General features: G+C 38.7%; 2 protein-coding genes across 2 annotated transcripts; one reads left to right on the top strand and one right to left on the bottom strand.

The window, feature by feature from the left end:
- The first annotated feature begins 275 nt into the window (after nucleotides 1-275).
- Nucleotides 276-5,293, top strand: LOC140232494 (large ribosomal subunit protein eL14-like). Its single transcript, XM_072312588.1, has 5 exons — nucleotides 276-302; nucleotides 1,733-1,834; nucleotides 2,836-3,030; nucleotides 4,253-4,306; nucleotides 5,127-5,293. Exons 1-5 carry the CDS (start codon nucleotides 294-296, stop codon nucleotides 5,187-5,189), a joined length of 423 nt encoding a protein of 140 aa, XP_072168689.1. The 5' UTR covers nucleotides 276-293; the 3' UTR covers nucleotides 5,190-5,293.
- A 7,560-nt stretch (nucleotides 5,294-12,853) lies between these two features.
- Nucleotides 12,854-23,727, bottom strand: LOC140232955 (protein-L-histidine N-pros-methyltransferase-like). Its single transcript, XM_072313067.1, has 5 exons — nucleotides 23,616-23,727; nucleotides 18,173-18,363; nucleotides 16,143-16,352; nucleotides 15,111-15,298; nucleotides 12,854-14,219 (listed from the first exon to the last, which is right to left on the bottom strand). Exons 1-5 carry the CDS (start codon nucleotides 23,721-23,723, stop codon nucleotides 13,990-13,992), a joined length of 927 nt encoding a protein of 308 aa, XP_072169168.1. The 5' UTR covers nucleotides 23,724-23,727; the 3' UTR covers nucleotides 12,854-13,989.
- Between the last annotated feature and the right edge of the window lie 3,196 nt (nucleotides 23,728-26,923).

The raw sequence follows: 26,923 nt of genomic DNA, 5'->3' as shown, positions 1-26,923 counted from the left end.
ATAAAATGTAGTAGTCTTCTTGTTGTTTTGATAATAGACATGGATCTGCTGTAGATCGCAGTGTTTTTATGCAATGGCTGAGTTACGTCACTGAAAGGAAAAGTGTAGAGTTCTAAGTGCAGAACCTCAATCGGCTGAGGACTGGTGCATGCATAGATATAATTTGACCCATGAACATTTCGATTTTTATTTCCAATTCTAGAGATTAGTATGGAAAAGCAACTATCAGTGAAGCACTTTTGTCGCCCTCTGTTGTCCACTCTCCCTCAGTCTTTTCACCCAAGTACCACACCATGGAGCGGGTACGACTTCGTAGAATTTGCCTCAAACATTTCTCGTAATTGACTGAAATAAATATGATCCGAAGTAATCGGCAATATTTTTGTGTGCTAAAATACTTCAAGACTGTCTTAACCCCTCTTTATTGAGGGGTTGTTGGGTTTTAAGTCTGTATATCTACCAATAAATACCATGCAGTCCTTCCCCATCAGTCTTCTCCCTTCATGTGTGCGATGTGCGTAGGGCAGGTGTACATACATACGCAACGTGCGTGCCGTGGCATGGCATTTCATGTCAGTCACACGCGTTGTGAGCAGTGAAGTCAGTGGTGTAGCCGGGCCGTGAGCCCGCTCCTGTGTAATGTATCTAGGTAGACGTCCATGTATATCCTGGCTACTGAGTAAAATGTAATTTATAGAGGTTACAAATTCTCCATCGGAGTGCTTCACAGTTTCAGAACTGCACTCAGAAAAATCTGTCTTGAGGAGTTTTTTTTTTTTATCATTTTTTGACAGTTAACTGTTAAACTAGTAAACTACTTTCATCTTAACGTTTTGTTAAATAAATTATATCATAGATGATTAGAATTTCACAAAATTCCAAAATGTATCACCTTGATACTCCTCCAGAATCTGGGCGTGTGCAATGCGCGTACAAGGCTGCTGAAAAATGCGCTGCGCGATACCTTTTTGGCGCAAGTTTGCATCGGTGACATTGTGGAGCCCATTGGTGTCCATATTCTGGCGAGTCGGCACTTGTAAAGTACTTGCATTCAACCCCTGCACATTTGGTCACTGCATTAGCATGCATGGAGATTTTGTTTTTCTTTTGTGCTTTTGCAGATACCATCATACTCTGAGCTTGCAATGAGCGAAAAATCTCGCAACAGAATGGCATATTTCTTGTTTTTTAGCGCTTTTTCAGCGGCCCTGATTCTTAACACTGGACTTATTCACGCACGCTTTGGAAAAGTTGAGCGTTTCTGCATTTTTGATTGCAAAATTTCAGATTTTGGATGGATTTTTGGAGGTGATTAAGGGACTTTGGTGTTGTGAACAACAGTGCCAGTATGTGAAATGATGTGATATGCGTGTGTTGTTACAATAGAATTTGCTGGCTTGTGATTAACGTTAGTGGCAAGTATCTGGATTCGGGAGGGTGGCCGAAAACTGGTGGTTTTGCTCTAGATCTGTAGATCGTTGAAATAACCTGATGTCAATTACCATGAATATGAAGACACCACTTTATCAAATAACAAGCAGAACTGATTGATAATTAACCCTTTAATGATCTTGTCAGTCATGTGGGTCCCCACAGTTGCACAGGATGCCATGTTATATGCAAACACATGCATGACATGTTAGAGCTGGGTATTGTAAATTCTGTCCAATGATTTATAATTTGAAAGAGAATGCCAACATTTCAGTGAAGCTTTTGTTATGTCCCTCTACAGGTTTTCAGGAGATTCGTCGAAGTGGGGCGTGTTGCCTATGTTGCCAGTGGGAGCAACAAGGGCAAATTGTGTGTCATTGTTGATGTCATTGACCAGAGAAGGGTATGTCTGATTGTCTGTATCTGTTTTATAATTAAGACAAGTTACATTTCAGTACTTGTGTGTTTAAAAGTTATGTCTCACAGAAAAATTAATGTTCATATTACCTAAATTGATTGACGTGAAAGGTATTATAACATCAGAGCATGTGACAGTTCAAATGCAATACTCAAAGAATTATCCTCTTGTGGCAGTGGTTGTGAGTATGTGATGTTTAACAGTATGACAGACATGTCCATCCAAGTCCTAACATTAAAAGCAAAAACAAAAACAAAACAGTTTCATAAAAGTATGAGAAGTACCACAAAGGCTGATTTATATTGCCCTTTAGCAACTGAAGATTCTGTACATAATGGCATATGGTCCCCTGGAAGATACAGCAATATTGCTCTCATTTCAACAACTTTCTAAATGATGTAGAAATTGAATAGAATAGCTCAATGAATGTTTATTTTTGTCTATTCGTTTTATGTTTATTTGAAAGCCTATTACGCCTCCACCAAAATAATGATGTGTCACAGAATTAATTCTGCCATACTTTTGTTGACCTTTGACCTCTTTCAAATTACATACATAGATTCTACATGAAACAAAAAATGGTTAAGCATAAAACTTAAAAAAAAAAAAAAAAAAGGAAAAAAAAAACGGACGGGCAGTTTCGGGCGTTTCAGTTAATGGGTTAAAGAAATGTATATGAAATTGCCCGCACTATCTCTTGATATCAATACATCTGCTATGTCCTGTCGGCATGTCAGTACCTTCATGCATTACCAACCAATGTGGACATGCAACTTGCTGCCATTGCATTGACATCCATTCCAGTCATTTGATTTGTATAAACACACAACAAATACACACACACATAGAGTTCAGGCAAACAAAAAAGGAGCATATTGATGGTGAAAACTGCGTACCATGGTAAACTCGTTGACTTCACCACACAGTGTTACCTTCAAGAGTAGCCAACTCTCATGTGCCTGTTCACTTTTGTCACTGCTCATCAGGCACTCGTGGATGGACCATGCTCCGGTGTCCAGCGCCAGGGAATCCGCTTCAAGCAGCTGCACCTGACTGACTTCGTCATCAGCATCCCCCATTCAGCCCGCAACAGCACAGTGAGGAAGGCCTGGGAGAAGGCTGAAATCACCAAGAAGTGGGAGGAAACACGCTGGGCCAAAAAGCTGGCTGCCAAGAAGAGGGTGAGGCCACAGGGATTCCATTTAACTAATTATTTTCAAAACTTTGCTGCTTCTGTGTTCAGTCCTTTGCAAATAAATCAAAGGGAACCCAAACCCAAAGAGCAGTATGAGTGAAAGCAGCAACATCAGAAGAACACCTCACTGAAAGTTTCAGGAAAATCGGACAATCGATGCAAAAGTTATGAATTTTTAAAATTTTGGTGTTGGAACCGCTAGATGAGGAGACTACTAGAGGTTATGGCATTTGTGTGGACAACAATATAAAGAAATATAAAGAAAATTCCACAAAAAAAAAAAATATTTTTTCTAGCATTATGAAAGAGCACTTGACTAACTACTTTCAGTAAGCAGGGGGAATAATTGCTACCCTTATATGTCAGTATCAAGTTGATGGAATGTGTATTTTTCATGAAAAGTGAATTTTTTTGTTGAATTCCCTTTATATTTTCTTTATATTGTTGTCCACACATGATGCTATAACCTGTAGTAGTCTCCTCATCCAGCGGTTCCAACACCAAAACTGTAAAAATTCGTAACTTTTGCATCGATTGTCCAATTTTCCTCGTGAACTTTCACTGATGTGTTCCACTAATGTTGCTGCTTTCACTCAATCCACATTTCTCATAGGGTTTGGGTTTCATTTGAAAACAATTATTTGTAATGATGTCATGAGTAAAGAAACTAAGATTCTGTGCTGTAAAACTAAATGATTGGTATTATTCAAATCCTAGTAACCAAACATTGAATCCAGTGAATATAAATTAAGTTCTTTTAAAATCGGATTATTCCATGAAGGGTTCTTGATTGTTTAAGGAGCATAATTGCTATTATATTCTGACTGAATCCTAGCGAGACAAAGACAAAACAAAACCTAACAAATAAGTAAACAAAGCTAGTCCTCGTGGATCCAGATACTCGTCCCATTGACTGTGTCTTCCTGATACTGTATGAGCTGAAATTTTCGCGGTGGTTTTATTTTCGCGAATTTCGCGAATCGCCTTTGAACCGCGAAAATAACAACACACTAAGATAACAACGCGCAAATAAGCAAGTTCAGTCAGACCCCCGCAACCGCGAAATTAACAACACGCGAAAATGTCCTCCAAGCAGCAATTCGCGAAAATATCTGTACGCGAAAATTTCAGCTCATACAGTACTTTCTGTTTCAGCCACAAATAACAAAAATCAAACATTTCTGTCTGTGCATATTTTGATCTTTCAGAGAGTACAGATGACCGACTTCGACCGCTACAAGCTCATGCGCTGCAAGCAAAAGGTAAAATGTATTCCTGTGTCACCTGTTATCTCTGTTTGCCTTTCATTACTTGCAAGGATTTATGAACAAGACAATTTATTTTCTTCAGGTATGCGGTTATGGTCAGCCAGTGGGATAGCATAGCAAGTGAACACTACCAGACACCCAATCTGAGCCTGCAGTGTGATTATATGCTTTTTTTTTTTTTTGGGGGGGGGGGGGGAGGCCAGATGAGTTCACCAGTTTCCCATGAGCAGCTATACCTCCTTAGATAAAAGTGCTGTGATTATCAATATCTTTTAGTTTCTTCTGAAATTTTACCTAGGGTACTCTTGATGGAAAAAAAAAAAAGGAAGAGAAATTTTCTGACTTTTGCAAGGACAACCTCGATGATTTACACTGAAGATTGTGTTGATAGGAAGACTCAGTTTGTGTGAACAAGATATAGTGAAAGAGTTGTGTTGGTTTCAGACTGTAGTGTGCTAATTTGACATAGCTTTCAAGATGAGCAAAAGAAAAAAGAAAAAAAAAGAATATACACTGTCTATGCTTCAATTTAGCTAAGTCCTCTTTTTGCATTCTGTCAACAGTTTCTATGCCCTGTAAGGCAACCTTAGATGAACATGATATCTTCAAATTCTTTCTGAGTTGTTATTCTGACTTGCCGTCAGTAGTTAAGTGTCCACTCATTGCTTGTGAAAGCTTGTAGACTAAGTTGCTGATGAATAGTACTGTATGCATGTAAGATGTTATTTGTACCCATGTTAGTTGGCATTGAAGGTCTTGTGTGTTCCTAAACTGATGGTTTTCTCCTTTCTGTCATAATATTTTCATTCAACAGAGGAATGCCATTGTGAGCAGGGAGATGGCCAAGATCAAGAAGGCCCAGGCATCCGCCAAGTAGTTTTTCTCCTTCCATCGCCATGGAAACTCGTCACAAATAACATCCTGTGAAATAACGTCTGTTAATGAGGACCAGCAATAAAGGTCTTTATTGATCACAAAGTATCAAGTTTGGGCTTGGTGTGATTCTTACGATGTGAAATTTGTCAGCATCTCGAGTGCAAAACGGAGGGCCTGTGGGTGTGTGCATTTTCGTTCTTTTACTTCAAAAGCCATCACTTGTTATGCGTGTTAGTCTCTGTGCTGTTCTGTGAAGTTGACACTCTGAAGTATGACAAAAGTTGAAACAAATCAACAAAGCGAACATATTTGCGTCTGCAGCTCAAATAATTTGGCCTACCATGAGATAAAAGTCAGTTCTCCCATTCTTATCTCGCAGTTTCTTTAACTTTAAGGCCATACTTGTGTCAGAATGATTGTTGTGCGCTTATAATGTGTGTGTTTTTGCCTCAGATGTGGCCTACCATGAAGTAAGAGTCGGTTTTTTCTCCAATTCTTGTCTCACAGTTACATTTTACTTTTAAATAAGGCCGCACTTGTGTCAGAATGATAGTCGTGCACTTCCAGTGTGTGTGTTTGTATCATTCATGGGTCTGACAAGACCTTGTAGCTCAAAAATCAAGAACTGCAGGAGAGTTTGTTTTTTTTTTTTTATACCCCCGCCAAACGAAGTTTGAAGGGGGTATATAGGAATCAGCGGACGGTCGGGCGGGCGGTCGGGCGGGCGGTCGGGCGGTCGGTCCGTTGCAAATCTTGCGTCGCGAACTACTTCCTCAGTTTTCAACCGATTCCCATAAAACTTGGCACAGATGTGTGCCTTGGGCTGAAGATGTGCAAGACGTATTTTTTTGACAGTACCCAAAAGTACGCTGCCATGGTAACGGCATATTATGGGCAAAAATGGGTACAAATCTTGCGTCGCGAACTCCTCCCACAGTTTTTGATCAATTTTTATGAAATTAGGTACAGATGTTCATCTGAATATGTTAATGTGCAAGACACATATTTCCGCAGTGGCAAAAAGTGCGTTGCCATGGTAAAGGCATGTTATTGGTAAAATATAGGGCAAAATGCTTCATGGCAAAACTGCTTCATCAGTGTTCTTCCAATTCTCATGGAATTCATATTGAATGTTTGTCTTAGGATATAGGTCAGCATGACACATTTCTTGACAGTGACAAAAAGTATGTTGCCATGGTAACAGCTCACATATTATGAGCCAAAATGATGGAAAATTTTGTGTTGCAAACTACTTCCTCAGTTTTTGCCCAATTTCCATGAAACTTGGTACAGATGTGTGCCTTTGGTTGTAGATGTGCAAGACGCATTTTTCGACAGTACCCGAAAGTACGTTGCCATGGTAACGGCATATTAATGGCAGAAGATCAAGGAAAGTTCTTGCAGATTTAACTACTTCCTCAGTTTTTTGACCAAAGCTTATGAAATGTTGTTTGGCGGGGGTATAACCAATCGCTGTAGCGACATTTCTAGTTTTTTTTTTTTAAAGACTTCTTTCAGTCTTGCAAACATTTTTGCAAAATATCATCAATGCTGATGTCAAATGATAATAGAAGTATTGCTTTGGATTACATTAAAAATTGTAATGTTTTAAAACTCAAATATTATTTTAGATATTCAAAATTAATATGTAACTTTTTTGAATATATGCTAATATAGAACAAGGTCCACAGTCTTGTCACCCCGAGGGCAATATGTGAAAAAGAGTGTGTATGTGTGTGTGTGTGCAAGTATTGGTTCAGGTCTTGGTATTTATGCCTCAAGTACACTGTGTTTTGTTACAAACACACATAGACACACACATTGAAAACAACATTACTGAACAGCTTAAGACCAATTCATTTTCCTATTCTTGGTTTTAGTTAATGTTGGGTTAGGCGTTTTACATGAAATGTTTCTATTGTCCTAGGTCAAAGAGGTTTTTACAAGCATGCATTCATAATAATTCCTACAGTATGGAAATAACATGCAGCACGAGTTGAATTCGGTCAGTAGTAATGAAGTACCTTCCGGGGACATGCATGAATGTCACGTAATAGAATGTAGAAGTTATATACTGTAGTTACTACAATATTGATTGACAAGATGCCCTTCATCAATGTACATAATCACCGATTATTCAGTGTTTTAGCACCAGCCATGATTTAAAAAAAAAAATCATTGGCATACATGCATGGGTTGAATTTGAACCAACAATCTGTTTACTAGACAGGCAGCACTACTGCACTTCCTTTCAACAGCCAGCGCTGATTCTAAGAAAAAAACAACAACAACTCTACACAATAATCAATTACTTTTAAGAAGTTGTATTCCATCGACTTTGCTGTCTCTTGGCAATTTGATGATGCCATAAAAACTAACTTGTATGTGCTTGTGTAATGTACAAGAAAAAAATACTGTAAAAATGTTATGCTGTGTGCTCAACAACAACTATATGTATGTATATGTATATGTATGTATATTTATATATATATATATTGTAGTTGATCCGCGTATTGGCAGTACTAGAAATAGCAATAATAAAGTCACAACAGAGGAATGCAGGGAATGCATTAATAGCCAATCTTTAAATCAAGATTGGCTATTAATGCATTCCCTGCATTCCTCTGTTGTGACTTTATTATTGCTATATATATATATATATATATATATATATATATATATATATATATACTGTACAACTTGAGTGACACTTCAATAACATGCTACATGCAAACAAGACAGACTTTTCAACCATCCTGATATGAATTTATGTTCATCGGACAAACAATTTCAAAACATAAACATGCTACACATGTAAAACAGTACAAATATGAAATATTTCTGAACAGAAAATAGAGCTACCATGACCACATAAACATGAAATACAGCTCAGTGTTAAGAGGTTTTCAGAAGAAAGGTTCATGTAGTACAGTGTACATACATCTAATGTGAAAATGTCTTACCTGGCCATTTAAAGGACAAGTTCACCTTCATTAAAATAAGGATTGAGAGAATGCAGCAATATTAGTAGAACAAATCAGTGAAAGTTTGAGGAAAATTGGACAATCGGTGCAAAAGTTATGAATTTTTAAACTTTTGTGTTGGAACCGCTGAATGAGGAGACTACTAATGCTTGTGATGTCATATGAGTACAACAGTATAAAGAAAATATAAAGAAAATTCAACATATTTTCACTTTTTTTCGCATAATAAAAGAGCACTTGACTTGACTCTTTCTAAAGGCAATGGGAATAATATTACCCATAACATACGTCAGTAACGAGTCAAGGGAATGTGTACTTTTTTCAAAAGATGAAATTTTGTGAAATTCTCTTTAAATTTTCCTTATATTGTTGTACGCATGTGACATCATACATTGCAGTAGTCTTCTCATCCAGCGGTGACTGCACAAAAACTTCAAAAATTCATAACTTTTGAACGGATTGTCCAATTTTCCTCAAACTTTCAATGATGTGTTCTACTAATATTGCTACATTCTCTCAATCCTTATGTTAATGAAGGTGAACTTGTCCTTTAACATTGATAATTTGGAAGCCCATTCTTTCCTCTGTGCTGAACTAGATTTCCTCTGTAGCCAGCACATAATATGGCACTATTGAAATACTACTACATAGTGCAATACCTCCTTCTTGACATCAACACTCATCTATAGTAAATCTGTTCAAAATACATTGTAGCTTGTTAAGTTTGAGAAAAATATTCTCTCAGACAATTGTACATTGGCAATTAACAGTACTTTTTACATGTGCTGTATACAGATGAAAATGAGTGGGAATTATCTACTGGTACTTTCCTTTGCTAACTGGAAGACCCCAAAGATTTTAGATGTAGATGAGCATGTATAATCAATTTCAGGGTACTATTCAATTTCAGGGTGCTATTCTGACACACACACAAAACATCTACAGCTGTATCTGGCACTTGCTGCTCAGTTGAAAGAAAACTAATTTTTGATGAAACATTTTGAAAGAAATTTTGTATGTGGAACGGGGTGGGGGAGGTGTCAAGGATACGTTGGAATTTCATGGGTGCTTTAGTATTTTTAGTGGAGGGGAGGGGGGGAGGTTCAACTTTTTTCCTTAGTCTTATAAGGATACTGCAATTTTGGCAGGTCAGCTTCTACTCATGCTATCACACAGGCCAATCAAGTTGAGTACTTCTGTTAAGTGAATTGAGACACCATACATTTGGCATTCTCATATTTTAGGTGAACATCCCACAAATGATTGGAAATGGCCAATGAAGTTATTTTTTTCTTGTCAGTTACCAGATGGTACTACAGTTGTACCTTCCTCTTCCATACAAGATATGTGCGTGAGTGATCTACAATAGATGTACCTGAAACCAATACGACCAATTAATAGAATTACCTGACAGAGAAGTCAAGTTACCTGACACAAAAATAACTGACCTAACCCTTTCCAAGAAATGCTGGTGTCTCGTCTTTGTTGTTGTTGTTTTGTTTTTGTTTTTTGTCTTTTTAAATGGAGTCAATCTAGCTCGGAAGCAAATTGCAACACATGCTCAGCCTTTGTAAAAGACCCTCCCACTGTGTAGTAACTTCAAGAGAAGCAAGCAGACGGTTGTTAGAGGAGAGAAAGTCAGGCCGCCAGCGAGAGGGTTTATGGAGACCCGGCCAAATTTCTCGACTTCATGAATGTAAATTATCAAATTTTGCTACCAGTGTTTGGGAGCACAAATCACGGCCTAGCTACAAAGCACTATTTAAAGAAGCTCATTTTTTGCACTGACAGCCAATGGGCAAATAATTCAGCAATTTCATTCGTCAAAATGATAGCTTAAACACAAAGTGTAGCTGGATTATTCAGTAAGACAGTGGTGTGCAGTCTGGGCTTTCTCCTGGTCATGAATAAAAATTACAAAAGTATAATCACAGATTAAAAAAAAAAAAAAAAGAACTTGCATTTGGCAATAGTTCTCTCTGCTTATGATTGAATATCAATGCTAACAGCATACAGGTCCTTGAAAAAGGCCTGGTGTATCACAGTAAAATTGGCAATCATGGTGACCTCGTTAAATCTGGGCTTCCCTGTACAAAGGTAAATCAAACTCACAGAAGGATAGGAAGTTTTGTCAGATCAGACATGAATTATGGATTTAAAATGGATTTTCCACATGTTCTCCCCAAGCACAAACAAAACTGGAGGAGGCAGTGCTCTCATTTTATTTTATAACCATCTCATTGTTTGCCTGTTTTTTTACACTCAAACATTCACGTTGTGACGTCAGTTGTTTATTCAGCAACTGCAACTTCCATTCTCCCAAAGTCATCACATCTAGGTTTAAAACAAAACACCCAGCCCTACAATGGTTTGGTGCAAATGATACATCTTGTCGAGATGATTGCATATACAAAATGAAATTTAGTGAAGATTTGTGCACAGTTCAGTGGGAGACTTCTACGTAGATGACGTCATTACCTCTGCCTTGAACACATGGTTGCAACTAATATCTTTGATTCATGAAATCATGTGCATCTTTAAAATTCTAAATCTTTTTTTTACATCTTCAGTCAGATTTTGATGAACCTTCAACAACTCTGTTCCTATTTTACTCTTTTAGAGCCGACTTGAAAACAGTGAGAATATTCTGATTTACAATCATATAACACAAAACATGATTTGGCAGGAGCAATGGCATGTGAAAATGTATTTTATATTCTTGTACTGGATACTACAATTCTTTTTTCTAATATCACAAAAGGCAGTGAAGATAAATATTCTTTTCTTTCTGTTTTCATCATGTGAGTATAACTTTTCTTCTATCTAGGTTACAGTGACTTACATTTTTTAGTTCACAATAAAAAGCACTCTTACATAGGAAAATGTAGAATAATAATGCCCTCAAAACAAAGTTATGTTCTGATATTTGCAGATCCAGCATCAGTGGCTGAGACCACAAAACCACAGAGCAAAAATGTAAATCTGAGTACAAAGGAATGAGAATAAATAAAAGAGACAATGTTCCAGACACTAAGCCTGTCGTATCAATAAGATGCTCAAATCTATACAAATGATTGCTTTCTACAAAAGTTTGTTTTCAAAAAACGCTTTTAGTAATCTAGTCTAGTCTAGAAGCATCTGGAAACATTGGTAGATTAGGTAGTTTTCTAGCTTGGAGCAATGACGGGAAACAATATCAGCACAAGAGAAGTCTGTATCATAGAAAATACAGAAAAATAATGCCTATGGTTGTTCAGAAATACATGTAAATGTATATGCAACAGCACCAACACCAACTTATTTTTTTGTCTTACATTTTCCTGATTTTGTTTTTTTTTTTAAAGAAGTTACCCATTCTTGTGGCTCTCCTTTGATAGGTTTTACATTGTGCTCCGACATGAGTATCAAGAACAAGACTCTGTATCAAATTTGAATACAGGCGAACCCCATTATAGCGAACACAGATACAAGATGATTTCATTAGAATGAGAGGATTTGTCTGGTAAAACTGACATTTCTTTCCCTTATTTACTTACTATCATAAATTCCTGACTATTGTGGTCTACCCTTGCTAAAGTTTCCATATATCCCTCACCTTCAAAGGGTTATCTTAATTTTGATAAAGAGATCAAAATACTACTAGATATTCATACAACTGCATGATCAAAAAGCCATTTATTGATGTCCTCCGCTGGTTGTTCTGTCATTCTATTTTTCTTCTCCTTCATCTGTCGACAGGACTTCACTGTATAAACTAAACTGTCCCCCCCCCCCCCCCCCCCCGGAAAAGGGGGAGGGGGAGGGTAACAGTGCCTTGATGAGAAGATGAGCAAATATATAAGAGCAATTAACAGTGAGATGGCAGGATATGGCATGGTACTAACATACATCACAAAGTTAATACATGTCATTAAAACAACAACAACAAATATGTCCAGTGCGCCCTGTAAACATTCTGGAATACACAGATTAATCAGTCAATCTGTTCAAAAGTTATGATTTTTAAAGTTTCTGAGCGGCTAAAGCTGGATGATTTCATAACAGGACAATAAACCAAAATCTAGACATGTCGCTATGACGACTGTGGCGACTGGTATGCCTCTGCCATATCACATGGTTCTCCCAGTTGGTCTAGAGTAATGCTCAACACAAAGGTGTTAAGTCTTTACTTTCCTTGAACTAGGTTTCATTTGGATGGATGGCTAAATTGTTTAAGAGAGTGAGTATTTGGCAATTTGAGTACTTTCACTTTACCTTTGACCATTGCCCTTTGAACCCTTGGCCCACATTTCTTCAAATAATCACTAACTGGTAACGTCCAATTCTCATGACAATACTTTCAGCTGTTTTCAAAATATGGGGAAAAGTTTTTTTTACAATGTCACCTGATCTTTAACCCCATGACCAAAATCTTTCCCTACAGAATCACTGTGCAGGAATGCATGTATTAACAATGCACCTAGTCTAAATAAGTGAATGCACTGAGTAATCTCCAAGGTTGAGGGGGAAAATGTAATTTCAGGGTTGAATAGTAGAATCTTAGCATTCTACGTAACCTGACCTTTGGCCCTTGACCCATGTCCCCCAAATTCCATAAGTTTCATGAAGATTTCATGAAGATACCTCGAGCCATTTCCAAGATATGGAGCAAAAAGTGACATTTTAGCATTTTCACTTGACCTTTGACCACTAACCTTTGACCTCAGGGCCCAAAACTTTCACTAGAGGATCTTTATCTGGTAATACATGAATGCAGTAAGTTTCAGGAAAATACCTTTAGGCATTGCAAGTTACATTAGATGCCTCAAATGGTTCTTAAGTTACACTGTCCACAAAATTGATTATGGACAGAGAGACAGACAGGACAGAATGACAGACAGACAGATGGGCAAACAACCTGAAAACAATGCCTATAGCGACTCTTCATGGCGGGGGCATAATTAAAAGAGAATTCATCATATTTTCCTTTTTCTAACGTAATGAAAGAACACTTGACTTATCTCTATCAGAAAACAAGGTGATTGAAGTCGAGGGAATGTGCATTTTTCATTGAAAATATGGAATTTTGTAGTGAAAATATGCAATTTTGTGGAATTTTGTTTGTTTTCATTTCATATTATTGTCCTGCAGTGGCATCACAAATTGTTGTAGTCTTCTCATCCAGCGATGGCAGCATTAAAACTTTAAAATGTCATAACTTTGAATGGACAGACCGATTTTCCAAAACCTTCGCTGATGTGTTCTACTGATATTGCTGCACACACTCAATACGCCTGTATATATTGGGTTTCACTCCCTTTTAAGAAACCCCTATGACATCTAATATAGTTTTCATTTGATCATTAACAATACATGTACCTGAGATTTGTTGTAATTGTCCTGCATTACTCTCAAACAATGAGACAAGCCAAAAATTTGCTGAAATTTGACAGGCAGTAATCTAGGTATTTGCAATCATCACAGGCCTTGTAATTACAGTTTGGTTGAAAAATCTTTGGTATGCCAGAGTTTTGATTCCTGAGACACTCTCATACACATTAAGAGGCAACTTTGTGCAGATTTCTCATTGAAGGAAACCAGGCATCATAATTTGTATCCAAACATCGAAAAGGAGATTGCATTTTCAACGCGTCTCTCCTACATAAAACATACAATAACAAGTTTCAAGGCAGCACAAAATTATTGAGCATTAGGGAAAATTCAGTATTCAAGAAGCATATCACTATCATTTCTTTCCTCTTTCACAGCCTGTCCTTTTTCATTTGCCTTCTACGGCAGCTCCTCAGAAGGCGCCAACATTTATCATCAATGAATTGGTCACGAGTCTTCTGCAACAGCATCCTTTTTAGCTTCTAGTACAAACAGGGCATCATCCAGCAAGTAAAACGGGGTGGTGGCATCACCCTCACACAGGTACGGCACCCTGGAGAAGCTTCTGACTTGGTAGCCGGCTGGATGAAAGACCTCCTCCACTAAACGTTGCACCTGCTCTTCCCAATGTTTACCTTTGACCTCTATGACCTCGGACGGTCGGTTGCCTGGTGCCCCTTTGCAAAGAAATGGTAAAAAGTTGCACAACAGAAAATACAGCATGAATTTTGATGGCAATTCAGTCATGCATGCCTTGCAAACTTAAAGGGACGGTACAGTACTGGTTGAGGTGAGGATTCAGGTTTATAACATTCCTAAGTGAGATAATGAGAAACCTCCTATGAAATATGAAAGAGCATGTAATTTTAAGAGGAATTCAAAGTTTATTTGATGAAAATTGGTTTTGAAATGGCCGAGATATAAAAAAAAAGTGATAATAACAAGCGACAGGCCACCTTTTATTAGGATCTCTTTGTTTCACCTTGTCTTTTGGATATCTCAGCCATTTCAAAACCGATTTTCATCAAATAAACCTTTGATTCTGCTTAGAATTGCATGCTCTTTGACATCTAATAGAGTGGTTTCTGAATATCTTGCAAAACGTTAAAAGCTAAATTCTCACCTCAACCAGAACTGTACAGTCCCTTTACTGTTAAAACCTAAATAGGGGATTTTCTACGATATATTGCATCAACAAACAATCAAAATGACTTGATACATACAAATTAGCATTTCAGAAATGGAAAAACATAATAAAAAATGAACATAAGGTACTTTTGCTTTTGCTTTTCAGGCATGGTGACATGGCGAATCAGGAATTCCCAACAATTTCGCGAGTGGTTAAATTCATGATGGTGGAGTCCTGTACTGAACGGAGAAAATGTACACGCGTACGTAACATTCCCATCGGGATCAGAGTCAATATTTTCGCATGTATCAAATTTCGCAAATAGTACCCGACTCACGAAATTCGCGAAATACTTGACGTGTACAGTATATATCAAAGAACATGAAAGATATCACATATATTTATATGTAGAATCATGTAATTAATTTATATCCTGTACCTGTTTCGACATACTGCTTAAACGGAAGCACCACTGCTATAACGACAACGCCCGAATGAGAGAGGGACGCCCTCATGTCTGCTAAGAGGGTGAGCGGCCGGTCACAGCGGTCCAGCAGATTTAAACAGCCAATCACATCATAGGTGTGGCCAGATTTCATGTGAGACCACTCCTCTGTAGGCAGAACCCTGTGTGATGAATTTAGATCATAAAGATATTTTCTTGTCCAATCTTACAGAGTTGGAAAAATACATGTAGGTTTTAAACAATGATAGCGATGACTGAATTCAAGTAAGCAGAATGAAATAATCACTTTTTTTATCTCTTTTTTTTTTTATACTGTTGTAGCAACTCAACATTTTTACTCTCACATAAACAGACTTGTTTTGGAAGCCATGCTTCTCTAGCATAGTTATGTCAACAGTGTCAAAAGTGGCCAAAATGCCCACACAGAGCATGATGGTCGAAGTTGAACTTATGCACACAAAAAATTTACTTCCAACATCTTCAATGGAAAATGCTGGGTAATTAGCTACTAACTGACTGAAGGCATTGGATCCCTTAAGCCATCTGTCCCTTCATAAACTTTCCTTGGATTTGGGTGATCAACTGAATGTCAAGTTCACTGACACTGATTACTCAGTCCTCTCTGAATTGAGAAATTGACATCTTCTCGGCTGACCCATCCATGACGTCATGCATGTCCGCGTAGTACAAGGTTTGTCACATATTTCTTTGTTTCCAAAAGCCCTTTGGCTTTGCAAATACCAAGGAATGCATAAAAAATACTGTATCTCATGAAAGCCCATTACTCAAGGTTGCCAGGCTTCAGGCTATTCTGGCAGGATGCAGGTGTATTGCTCATGTGAGTAGACACAAAGTTGTCTGTCATATTGCAGCATTGCATAAGAAGAGTTAGAATGGTATGTGCCAGTACAGAGCCAAATCACATTTCTTTTCCATCTCACTTTACAATGATTATTGCCTCAAATAAACAGTGTGCAATGCTACAACACACAACACACAACTCACTTGTATCCCCTCCCCGATAACCTCCACTGCATCGGCCAAGAGACTTCTGTGGTGTACACCTCCTCGAAGAAGGCTTCCATCTCCTTGGTGACCTCCCCGTCTCCTGCCCCGAGGTCCATGACACGATCCCCTCGCCAGGTCTCCGACACCCCAAGGAGGCGTGTGAACTGGTCCCGTGAGAACACGAACATGGAGCCTCGCCTCAGGAGTCTGACGAGGTACAATTCGCAGGGAAAAGCGGGTTGAGAGTCAGGTAAATGACCATCTCACTACAAATCTTTCTATGAAAAATTTTGCTGGAATCCAACTAGTAATTAACATCATGAATATTTGATGAAACATTCCAGCAAAACTTACTGCCATTGGAATATCTAATATTCCAAGGGGTAAAAGTAAGTTGATAAAACAAGGAACTCTCTTCATGACTTCACTTTGGTGGATTCTTCAGTGGAGCCTCAAAGTAATAAAAAAAAATGCAGACTTATCTTCATATGTTTCTTCACTATATGATACATGTCTTCCCTCACTTTTGACTTGATATAAGCCTTCTGAATGTCACAGTCACAGGATAAGAATAATGGAATAGTCCAAACATCCAAAACAAATTACATGGGCTAAAAAAAGAAAAAACAAAACAAAAGAAAAAAAAAAAAAACAATGGAAAAACTAGAAATGTCGCTATGGCGACTGATGCCTCCGCCATAATGCATGATTCTCCCAATAGGCGTATAGTACAATGTCTTCACAATGTGTGATCCATGATAGTTTCACATAACTGGCAAAATATTGAAATGACAGGTTTGTCAGAAATGTTTTGAACTGGGTTTGCTATAATTTTCTAAGAGTGCAGGTACACATATTTGGGGAATTTTGGGGAAGTTTATGCATTGAGTAATTTCCAAGGTACGAAGAAAGAGTGTGATGACGGTACAAAATAGACTTTTTTTTTGGGGGGGGAGGCATTGAAACCTGGCCTTTGACCCTTAACCTTTGACCTTTGACCTTCTGGCTGGAAATTTCCCGCAGAATCTCCATTAGGTAATGCATGTATTAAGTTTTGAAACTAATAATGCAAGCATTGCATGTACTAGTATATGAGGGAAATAGTAAAATTTTGAGGAGTTGACCTTGACCTTTGACCCCTGACTATTGACCCATGACCCCTAAATTCCCTAGATAATCCCTGCCAGACAGTACATGCATATGTGCCAAGTTCCACAAAGATACATCGAACCATTTGTGAGAAAAGTAATATTGCAACATTTTCACCTAACCTTTGACCTTTTGACCTTTGACCTTATGACATGAAACTCTCTCTGGAGAATCTTTACGCAGTAGTATATGTCCACACCAAGTTTCAAGAAAATACCTTCGGGCATTGCATAGATATGGGGGAAATTGCAACATTTGTAGCATTTGACCTTGACCTTTTGACCTTTGACCTCTTGCCAATGTCACTAAAATCTACTCAACTAATTGTCCCAACATACATCATCCTCGGACCAAGTTTGGTGAAAGCTGCTTCATCCAGTTTTGAGTTATCACGTAAACAGATAAATTTTAGGATTTGACCTTGATCTTTGACCTTTGCCCTCTGTTCGATTTCACTGAAAAACTAATCAAGTAATTGTCCCATCATACATCATCCTCCAACAAAGTTTGGTGAAATTTGCTCCACCCAGTCTTGAGTTATCGCGTAAACGGATACAATTTCATGATTTGACCTTGACCTTTGACCTTTGACCTTCAGCCGATTTCACCCAAAATCTAATCAAATAATTGCCCCATCATACTTCATACTTGGACCAAGTTTGGTAAAATTCCAGTAAATATTACTCAAGTTATCGCGTAAACGAAAGCGGACGGACGGACGTACGGACGTACGGACGGACGGACAACCCGAAAACATAATGCCTCCGGCACCACTTCGTGGCGGAGGCATAATAAGAGGAAAAAAAATCCTTTCCAACCCAGCTAAAATTCATGCACATGAATGTAAATGGGGATGATTATGAAATCCAGATCCTTACCCATTAGCTGATGTGGGGGACATGACATAAGTCAAGAATCCTTTTGCCACTGAATGCCAAGCCTGGGTCAGGAACCATCCGGACTTCTCATAGCACTGGTCAAGGAAGAGCTCGGTGCCCTGGTCTAGGCTACACTGCACAAACTTAGTGGACAGCCACTGAGGCAGTTTGTTCAAATCACAGCTGTACCACTGGAGCAGAAAGCAATCATGGGTGTAAAACTTGAAGCACTGGTATACTACAAAGTTCAACAAAGGAAACTTGTCTACCTTTGATTAAACGTCAGTTAGTTTCAAAAGACATGACTAAACAGTATCGTCCAATCTGTGATTTTTTTTTTTTTGTCATTTAATGGGGGGGGGGGGGTTAAAAGTTTTTCCTCAAAATAACACATAGGGAAAAAAAACCTTTCACGTACTACCACGATTAGACTCGGTTTTCAAATTCTCGACTTGTGTTATCCACATCATGCAGGTTGCTATCATTGTATTTGCACCACTAATAACTAATAGGATAGAAGTATTAATCTTTTGCACCCTGGCTTGAAGTAGCCAGGTTAGATATAAAGTCCAAGTGTAGCATTTTGTCGTGGCAGAAGGGAGGCAATCATGTTGCATTGTTGGCTCTGTGGTCTTCTGTGTGGATGCTAAGACAGTTAATGTCTTGCCACATATTGTATACAAGACAACCACATCCACGGAAGCAGTGGTGCACAAACCCAACTGCCCAAATTTGATATCAGTCAGCAACTATGTGGCAAATTAAAAACAGGGGAATAAGAAATGTGATACTCAATGAATGCTGTATTATCCATAGGGCCTAATTGTTTTTAATACAGCTACACAAGAAAAAACATTTTCCATATTTCTTTCTCAGAATTGAGATGGCAGAAACTTAAAATATAAATTAAGACAAAAGACCAGAGAGCCAAATGACGAGTGCCACCCTGCTGCCCTCCTTTTCTGTAACTTGGGAGAAAATAAGCTGAGAATGTGATCAAAACTGCCAGGCCCAGGGCCAGGCAGTAAACTAAATTGTGTCAATGTGTGTCTTCATTCAATGCTGCGAGGCCAGGATTAACTAGACTTGGAATTTGTCATCAAGTTGACAAAGTAGGTGATCCGATGTATTCGAAAATCAATGATTTGAGTCCTGATCCCATTAGGCATGACCATACAGGTTTCATCTGTGTTTAGGGGGCATTGCAGCCGTGTGATGTTTATAATCTCATTTAGAAAAGCGAGTCAGACCTGCCATCTTTGGTACTGAATTCCGTATACACTAACGAAGATACAAAACAAAGTATATTTGACCTTTGACCCCACTTTGCACACCCAAGATGGCATCTGAGCAAAAAGTGGTTATTTTGTGAAATGATTCTTGTAACATGGTCTTTGCGTGTGCAAAATATGTGAAAGATAGGACATGTATTCATCAAGATACAGGATGAAACATTTGTGACCTTTGACCCTAATTTACATACCCAAGATGGTGTCCGATCAAGTAGTTGTTTTTTTTTTTTAATGAAATAATGTACGTGACATGAACTAAACATGCGCAAAATATGGGGGTGATAGGGGCTGTTTTTCTTGAGTTATTGCAAAGAAAGTTGCAGAAAGAAAGAAATATCTCAATACATCGAAGATAACCTTTAATTTCAACCAAGTATTTTAACCTGATCCCGACACCCTAAGAAAAAACAAAGGGCACAGTGTCGATGGCCCAATGTCTCAGCTACAACATATTAAAATCTGGAAGAAATTCACCGAAGGGTAAGTGAGCTAGTGCTCGATAAGGACAATCATGTCAATTTTCACACCTAGAAAAATTCCCTCCCATAGAGATAACACGTCATAACGAAGATACAGAAAGAAGTACATATGACCTTTGACCCCACTTACACCCAAGATGGCATCTGAGCAAAAAGTGGTTATTTTGTGAAATGATTCTTGTAACATGGTCTTTGCGTGTGCAAAATATGGGAAAGATAGGACATGTATTTACCAAGACACAGGATGAAACATTTATGACCTTTGACCTTAATTTACCCAAGATGGTGTCCGGTCAAGTAGTTGTTATTTTATGAAATGATGTACGTGACATGAACTAAACATGTGCAAAATATGGGGGTGATAGGGGCTGTTTTTCTTGAGTTATTGCAAAAAAAAGTTGCAGAAAGAAAGAAATATTTCAATACATCAAAGATAAGCTTTAATTTCAACCAAGTTTTTTGACGCGATCCCGACATCGCATGAAAAAACGAAGGGCACAGTTACGATAGCCAAAAGTCTCAGCTACAACATATTAAAATCTGGGAGAAATTCACTGAAGCATAAGTGAGCCAGTGCTCGATAAAGATAGTCATGTCAATTTTCATTTCCAGAAAAACTGCACTCCCATAGAGATAACACGTAAACTGGTCAAATTTGACAAGGTTACCTTCAATCCATTTTTACGAGGTGATCCCATCATCCAATCAAAATTGTGTCATACATTTATGAAAGAGCATTTAATAAGCTACAACATACTGAAATTTGGGTGAAAATCGGCAAAGGATAAGTGAGATACGCTCGAATGAACTTGAAATTTGATGACGTCATTTTGAAAATTTACTCTTTTTACTTTATCACGAAATTTGATATCTTTTAATCATTTTTTCAGTATCGCCAACCCATGAAATGACATGTACAACTCATCAGCTTCCAAAATATGTAAAGAAAATGGGGGGTCACCGTCCATCCTGACAAGTAAAATCGGATTTAAAATTGGCGGTTTTTGGCATAGTTGCACTGTATATCGCCATTGACGCGCGCGCCCAATTTCAACTTTGACGGGCCCGTATGACGTCATATTGAGTCGGATTGACTGGAAACTTGGTAGAAATATTCCTTGACATTTCAGACATCCGATCAAAGTGAAAAAACAGGAAATTTCTATTGCATATGAGCTGTGCGTGTGTATATGCGCGCGCGCGCGTACGCATCCGTCCATTTTTTTCAATTTTTAAAAAAATGCTCCAAATGGTCTGAAACGGGTGCAAAAAAAATTTGAGCTCAAATGGAGCATACAAATATTTTAACGCGACGCGCGCGCTCTTTAATAATAAATATGAATTTTGATAATATGAGTAGAATGCGCTTGACTTGAAATAAATGTGACGTAAATTTCATTGAAAAATTCCTTTCCATTAATGAGATATGAATGAAAATGTGTTTTCATATAATGACATCATAGCTAGTGACGTCACGGTTGACCAATCACAATGATACATTAGATATGTCGTCTTTGGGACATGATCTGATGATCATCTATATGCTTAACTATACATAGCCCAGTCGCTGTACATGGTACGTCGCGACAGGGCTGTACGAGTGCGACCACCAACCACTAGGAGAGCGACGTAATCGTATTACGATATCTTTGACTTTTGATACTTACTATCATTTTTGTCACCTCAAACTCATCGAGTATACTCTTCAATATTTACTCTATATCTGATGCTATCAGTATTCAAATGTACGTAATGAAACTTACCGAAATTGATCATCATATCCAGCATGTCCACACCGTACACAATCTTTCACGCCAGGCCAAGTTTAGATATCGGGTGGTCACGTGATGTGAATGCCCTTTCAAAAGGTCGCGCTGTCGACCGTGCTGCTACACTCAAGCAGCGTACGCACGGTTACTAGTATAGGGCTATAAACTGTACTGGGCTTGGCGGCGGCTGGCGTCTGGTCGGGCGAGGAACATTGAGCTCCATACCACGGTTATTGTGTAGCAGACGCCAAGGTTTGTTCGACACTTTCAACGCACACGCGCTCGCTCTGGAGCACATCCGGTCACGCATGCGCATAAGTCAAGGCGCCATTTTGAATCCTGCAACGACGAAGCCCGACGGTCAGGAATTGCGCCAGAAAGTGTCATTTATTTGTTTCACGGACTTATCGCAAGTGGTCTCCATGGACCCAGTGTGGCGAAATATTCTTCTGTAATAGAAACATGCATTTAACGTGAGTAAAGTATTCTGTTTAAAGGAGAAAAGTATACATGTTCCTACGTTTTGTAGTTGTGATGAGGTTCCTCACTTCGAGGCTGCATGCCGTGCTCGTCAGACGCTGTTTTCGCATAGCGTAACAGTGTCTGGTCGGGCTACTATATGCTATAAGTTTGAAATTGATACTCTGAGAACTTTCTGAGTTAATAGATGCACAAATTTTGTCCAGAAATAAAGAAGAAGAAGAAGAAGAACAAAGAATCAGTACAGATACAGAAGGTGATCCGAGAGGATACTCGGATCACCTAATTCAGTAATTTGTTAGTGACAGTGTGACCCAGTGCAGTGGCATGCAGTGGCAGTGACAGTGACAGTGTTGGTCAGTGTTATTCTCTCCTCTTTTACTGTTGCATCTAGCCTGACCAGACCACTGTGCACAGCACAGCAGTCTGACATGTACTAGTGTTTAAACGTACGTAAACGACTGTCGCTTTTGACGGCAAGACCACAAAAATGTCTTTTATTTTGTTTGATTTTAACAGTAATACCACCCACCTATATCGTATATTGCTGATGGTTGAGTTGAATTTGGTGTTTTGTTGGTATCCAAACCTTATTGTTGAATTTTTCGGAGTAGATTGTGCGATGATTCACAAAATAAACGAACAGCCACGAACGCTCAACCCTAGGTACGGTGTTAGCATTTTACGTACGCCCGTGCGTTTCGTGTGTTACGTATATAAAGCTTGTCGTCTTCTACCATGTATTTTCGCGCGTGCTGCTCTCATGATATGACGTCACTCCGACTACCTCCGACTACCTACGTTGTAGCATAGGAGAGTGATTGCCATTCAATAACACGCAGAAGATGAGGAGTGAAGCAATACGGACGCTCACAGACCTGATTTTAAGGACTTATTTCGGTAGGTTTTTGACGTAATTAAAAAAAAATACGCATACCGATTATTGGATGATTATCATAGATTACGGGGATTCCTTATATTTTAGTTTTCCACGATTAAAAAAGATATTCATGAAGGAGTCGCACAACCACCACTGAAAAATGACAACGTCTGCGAAGGAGTAGCCGTGCAGCCCTGTCGCTTCGCGACAGCGGCTGCGTGTAGCTACTGTTGCATCTAGACTTTTGCAGTATTGAACATCAGTATGTGATACATATAAAAGGCAGTAAAGTTTTGTTACTCAGTAGACTCTATCTCATCAAGTTTGATTTACAATGCAATTCAATGGCTATAAACAGGGAGGTGGTCCATATCTCCCTGCTTATAAATGGCCAATGCAATTCAATGCAGCATATACATACGAACGTCAGTGACATTACTGCTACATGACACGAAACACAATACATGGGTCTAAAGCCTGCACGCACTGTTGACAAGTTGTACGTAGGCCTATACTAGTTGTACTCACGGAACGAATTCACACCTTGTTTATATCGTAAAATTTGTGAAGACAGCTCCTCTGAAACCTCTCGTTTGTATTGTGCTCATAGATAGCACGAAGCATAGGGTTTCTAATCCTTGGAGTGGCCATGATGCCTAGTGCTCGTAACAGCTACATATTCTGTCGGACAATAAATCACGTTGTCAGGCTGGTTGTTTTTGCGCAGCGTAGACTACAGCTAGCTCTCGAACTCGTCCTACAGATACCAGTGCCAAAAGCTGTTATTTTCGCGAGGGTTGAATTTATGCGAATTTTGCGATGGGCTGCAAACCTGCGAAAATATTGCGCACAGACATTATTGGGCATAATGATGGCTGTGTCAAATCGCGAAAGCAACACTTCGCGAAATGTTTGTCTCCGTATTCGCGAAAATATCTGTACAGGAAAATAAGGCCCGAACATAACAGAATAGAGTACTGTTAAATCATGGACCTAACAGGTCCATGGTCAAATTCATGAAATTCTTCCGTCGAGATAGTATTTTCACTACATTATGTACATGTAACGGTATAAACTGTAATTAGGTGATACGCTATCAGCGTATCACCTATTGTGATTGTCAAAATCTCTCTTTATTAGGTGATACGCTATCAGCGTATCACCTATTGTAATTGTCAAAATTTCTCTTTTTTTTTATTCTTCTTTCTTTCTGCCACATTTTGTGTCGTCAATATCTCAACAATGACATCACGGAATGACATGACATTTTCAGTCAACATGTCTCATAACAATATCTAGCCACAATAAGGTTTTCATGACAGTAACATATCTATGACGTCATCTAGGCGCCATTTTGTGATTTTCGGACCTTGTCACATGATCGATCATAACTTCATAACTAGATGTCATTTCTGTATCATTTTCGCTGGACATAAAGTTCAGGTCACGCTCTATCTTACTTTCTAACGCTAGTTACCCAGGTCATCATTAGGCGCGCGTAAGCGCGCGTCAAAATGTTAAAAGGCTCAAAACGACTTCCCAATGGGAAATCTCGAAGTTTCAGACAATTATAAGCGTTTCAAACATTTTCTCGCGTGCGCGTCCGTCCGCGCAATTTCGCGCGCAGAGCGCTTAAGAAACATGGAAATGCAATTTTTTTGACTGATTTGGATTCCTGATACTTTGAGTAACAGTATCCGTTGATTTCCGATCGATTTCGACCCATAACAAAGGAATGCACAGGCGTCAAAGTTGAAATTCCGCACGCGCGTCTTTCTGCAAATATAGTGAAAAAACATGTCTTTGTTTATTTCGTCATAGCTCTTTAAATCGTCCGTTGACCCTATATTTCTATTGCATATTACAAAAGCATATGAATTGTAAATAACATTCCAAGTATCAGTATTGCCAGAGAAACGCGATGACGTCATCAAATCGTCATTTTATATAAAAAAAGTGGAATTGATTTTTTGAGGTACTGTTTCTGACATTCATTTGCTCGTATCTCTGTTGTTTAAGCTCAATATTATCCCAAATTCAGATATGTTGTACTTTGAACATTTGCCTCTCAAGTCCATGTGATGGTTTTGATATATGATGACGTCATCATACTAGAAATTGTGATTAAAGGTAAAGACTCAAAATCAGACAAGTTTACGTGTTATGTCTATGGGAGGTGATTTTTTTTCAAACCATGCATTGACTTGACAACGTTTAAGCACCTTTACCTCATCTGATTTTGCTCCATTTCCTCTGAAACATAAATATGTTGTAGCTGAGACAATAAGCTGCAGTCATCATGCATTTTATATTTTCAAATCTCCTCATCAGGTCGACAATTTTGTAGTTAAAAACTGAAAATGAGAATGCAATCTGTACGGAATGATTCCCGATTGTTCTTTGCAACTGTATATTGGTCGAATCCACGCGGCCACTTGTGGGAAGTTGAATAGCGCCATCTCAGTCAGCACTGTCACGACAGTATAATCATACATTTAAGTTTCGCATAGAATCTCCAGGACAGCCATATGGCGTAATCGCTTAGCGCGCTGGGTGTTCATAACGCCATACCGGAAGGCGAGAAGTTCGACTCCCGCGGAAGTTTTCTCTTTCTTTTTTTTTTTTTTTTTTTCCGGCAATTCAGCTTTACTCCGATGTCATTTATCGTATTATTTTACCAAGTATACGTAACCCGTGAACACGGCTGCTCTATTTCCCTCGTTTTGTATTGGAGTTTGGAGATTGGGTTTGCTTCATTAATTTTGTCACACTTAATGTTGTAAATTGCCCCTTGTTACAGTGTCCCGCTTGCCACCTTTCGTTTGCTCTTTCCTTTTCTCTTCATTGGTTCTTGTAATATTGTAACAGGATAGGTAGGAACATGTACGTTTAGATAACTGGCAGGAATGGGAGCTGAATTGATTAACTCTAGTCCAGGTGTATGGCGTCTCGCTCATCTCTTTGAAATTCCAGGTTGTTATTGTTTGACCCAATAACGGAGTTGTAGACAGGTTTTATGTTGCTATAGAGGTATCTTGTGCCACATGAATGGAAGGCATCACTGTTTAGTAGTAGTAATGAACTTTTTCATGTTGTAAATGATATAAAGATATGAATTTCACATCCAATCTTCGGGACAGCCGTGTGGCTTTATAGTCGCTTAGCGCGCTGCATGGTCATTATGCACTACCTCAGGACGAGATGTTCGGGACCCGCAGGACGCTATTATTTTTTTTTCTCTCTCTCTCTTTCTTTGTTTTTCTTTTGGCAGTTCAGCCTCATTCCGATGTCATTACCCCACGGCACACAGTCACTCAAGTTCCCTTTTTTTTTTTTTTTGTCGGAGGCTGGAGGTTGGATTTGCTTCATTTATCATACGTAATGTTGTAAATTGCCCTTGATATACAGTGCCCCGCTTGCCACCTTTCGTTTTCTCTTTCCTTTTCTCTACGTTTGTTCCTGTTACACTGCACAAGACAGGTCGGAAAATAATTTACATAACTCAACTGGAGCAGGAATGGCAACTGAATAAATTAACTCTAGGACAGGTGTATGGCGTCTCGCTCGTCTCTTTGAAATTCCAGGTTGCTATTGTTTGACCCAATAACGGAATTGTAGACAGGTTTTATGCTGCTATAGAGGTATCTTGTGCCACATGAGTAGAAGGCATCACTGTTTAGTAGTAGTAATGAACTTTTTCATGTCCCTCCATGTCAATTATAGTGTGTTCAAAGGGGTTGTGTGTCTATCTGCCAAAGAAAAGGAAAACCTTATTTTCGCCATGGCTATTTCTCTATACGTAACCGTAGGTGATGAGTGTTGTTGGTATCTGAGCAGTGAATAACACAACA

The sequence above is a fragment of the Diadema setosum genome, chromosome 9, assembly GCF_964275005.1.
Source record: "Diadema setosum chromosome 9, eeDiaSeto1, whole genome shotgun sequence".
Classification (NCBI taxonomy): Eukaryota; Metazoa; Echinodermata; class Echinoidea; order Diadematoida; family Diadematidae; genus Diadema; species Diadema setosum.
Note: the sequence above shows the minus strand (reverse complement) of the source record. Positions and strands in the feature narration are given on the sequence as shown.

What these genes read in the sequence shown, in the direction of transcription:
- LOC140232494 (XM_072312588.1), top strand. An exon ending in ATGTCATTGACCAGAGAAGG is followed by an intron (nt 1,835 to 2,835) that starts GTATGTCTGATT and finishes ACTGCTCATCAG; the next exon opens with GCACTCGTGGATGGACCATG. An exon ending in TCATGCGCTGCAAGCAAAAG is followed by an intron (nt 4,307 to 5,126) that starts GTAAAATGTATT and finishes TTCATTCAACAG; the next exon opens with AGGAATGCCATTGTGAGCAG.
- LOC140232955 (XM_072313067.1), bottom strand. Translation starts at nt 23,723, where the DNA reads ATGGCCACTCCAAGGATTAGAAACCCTATGCTTCGTGCTATCTATGAG. An exon ending in AATTTTACGATATAAACAAG is followed by an intron (nt 18,364 to 23,615) that starts GTGTGAATTCGT and finishes TTTCTGCTCCAG; the next exon opens with TGGTACAGCTGTGATTTGAA. An exon ending in TCCCCCACATCAGCTAATGG is followed by an intron (nt 16,353 to 18,172) that starts GTAAGGATCTGG and finishes GTACCTCGTCAG; the next exon opens with ACTCCTGAGGCGAGGCTCCA.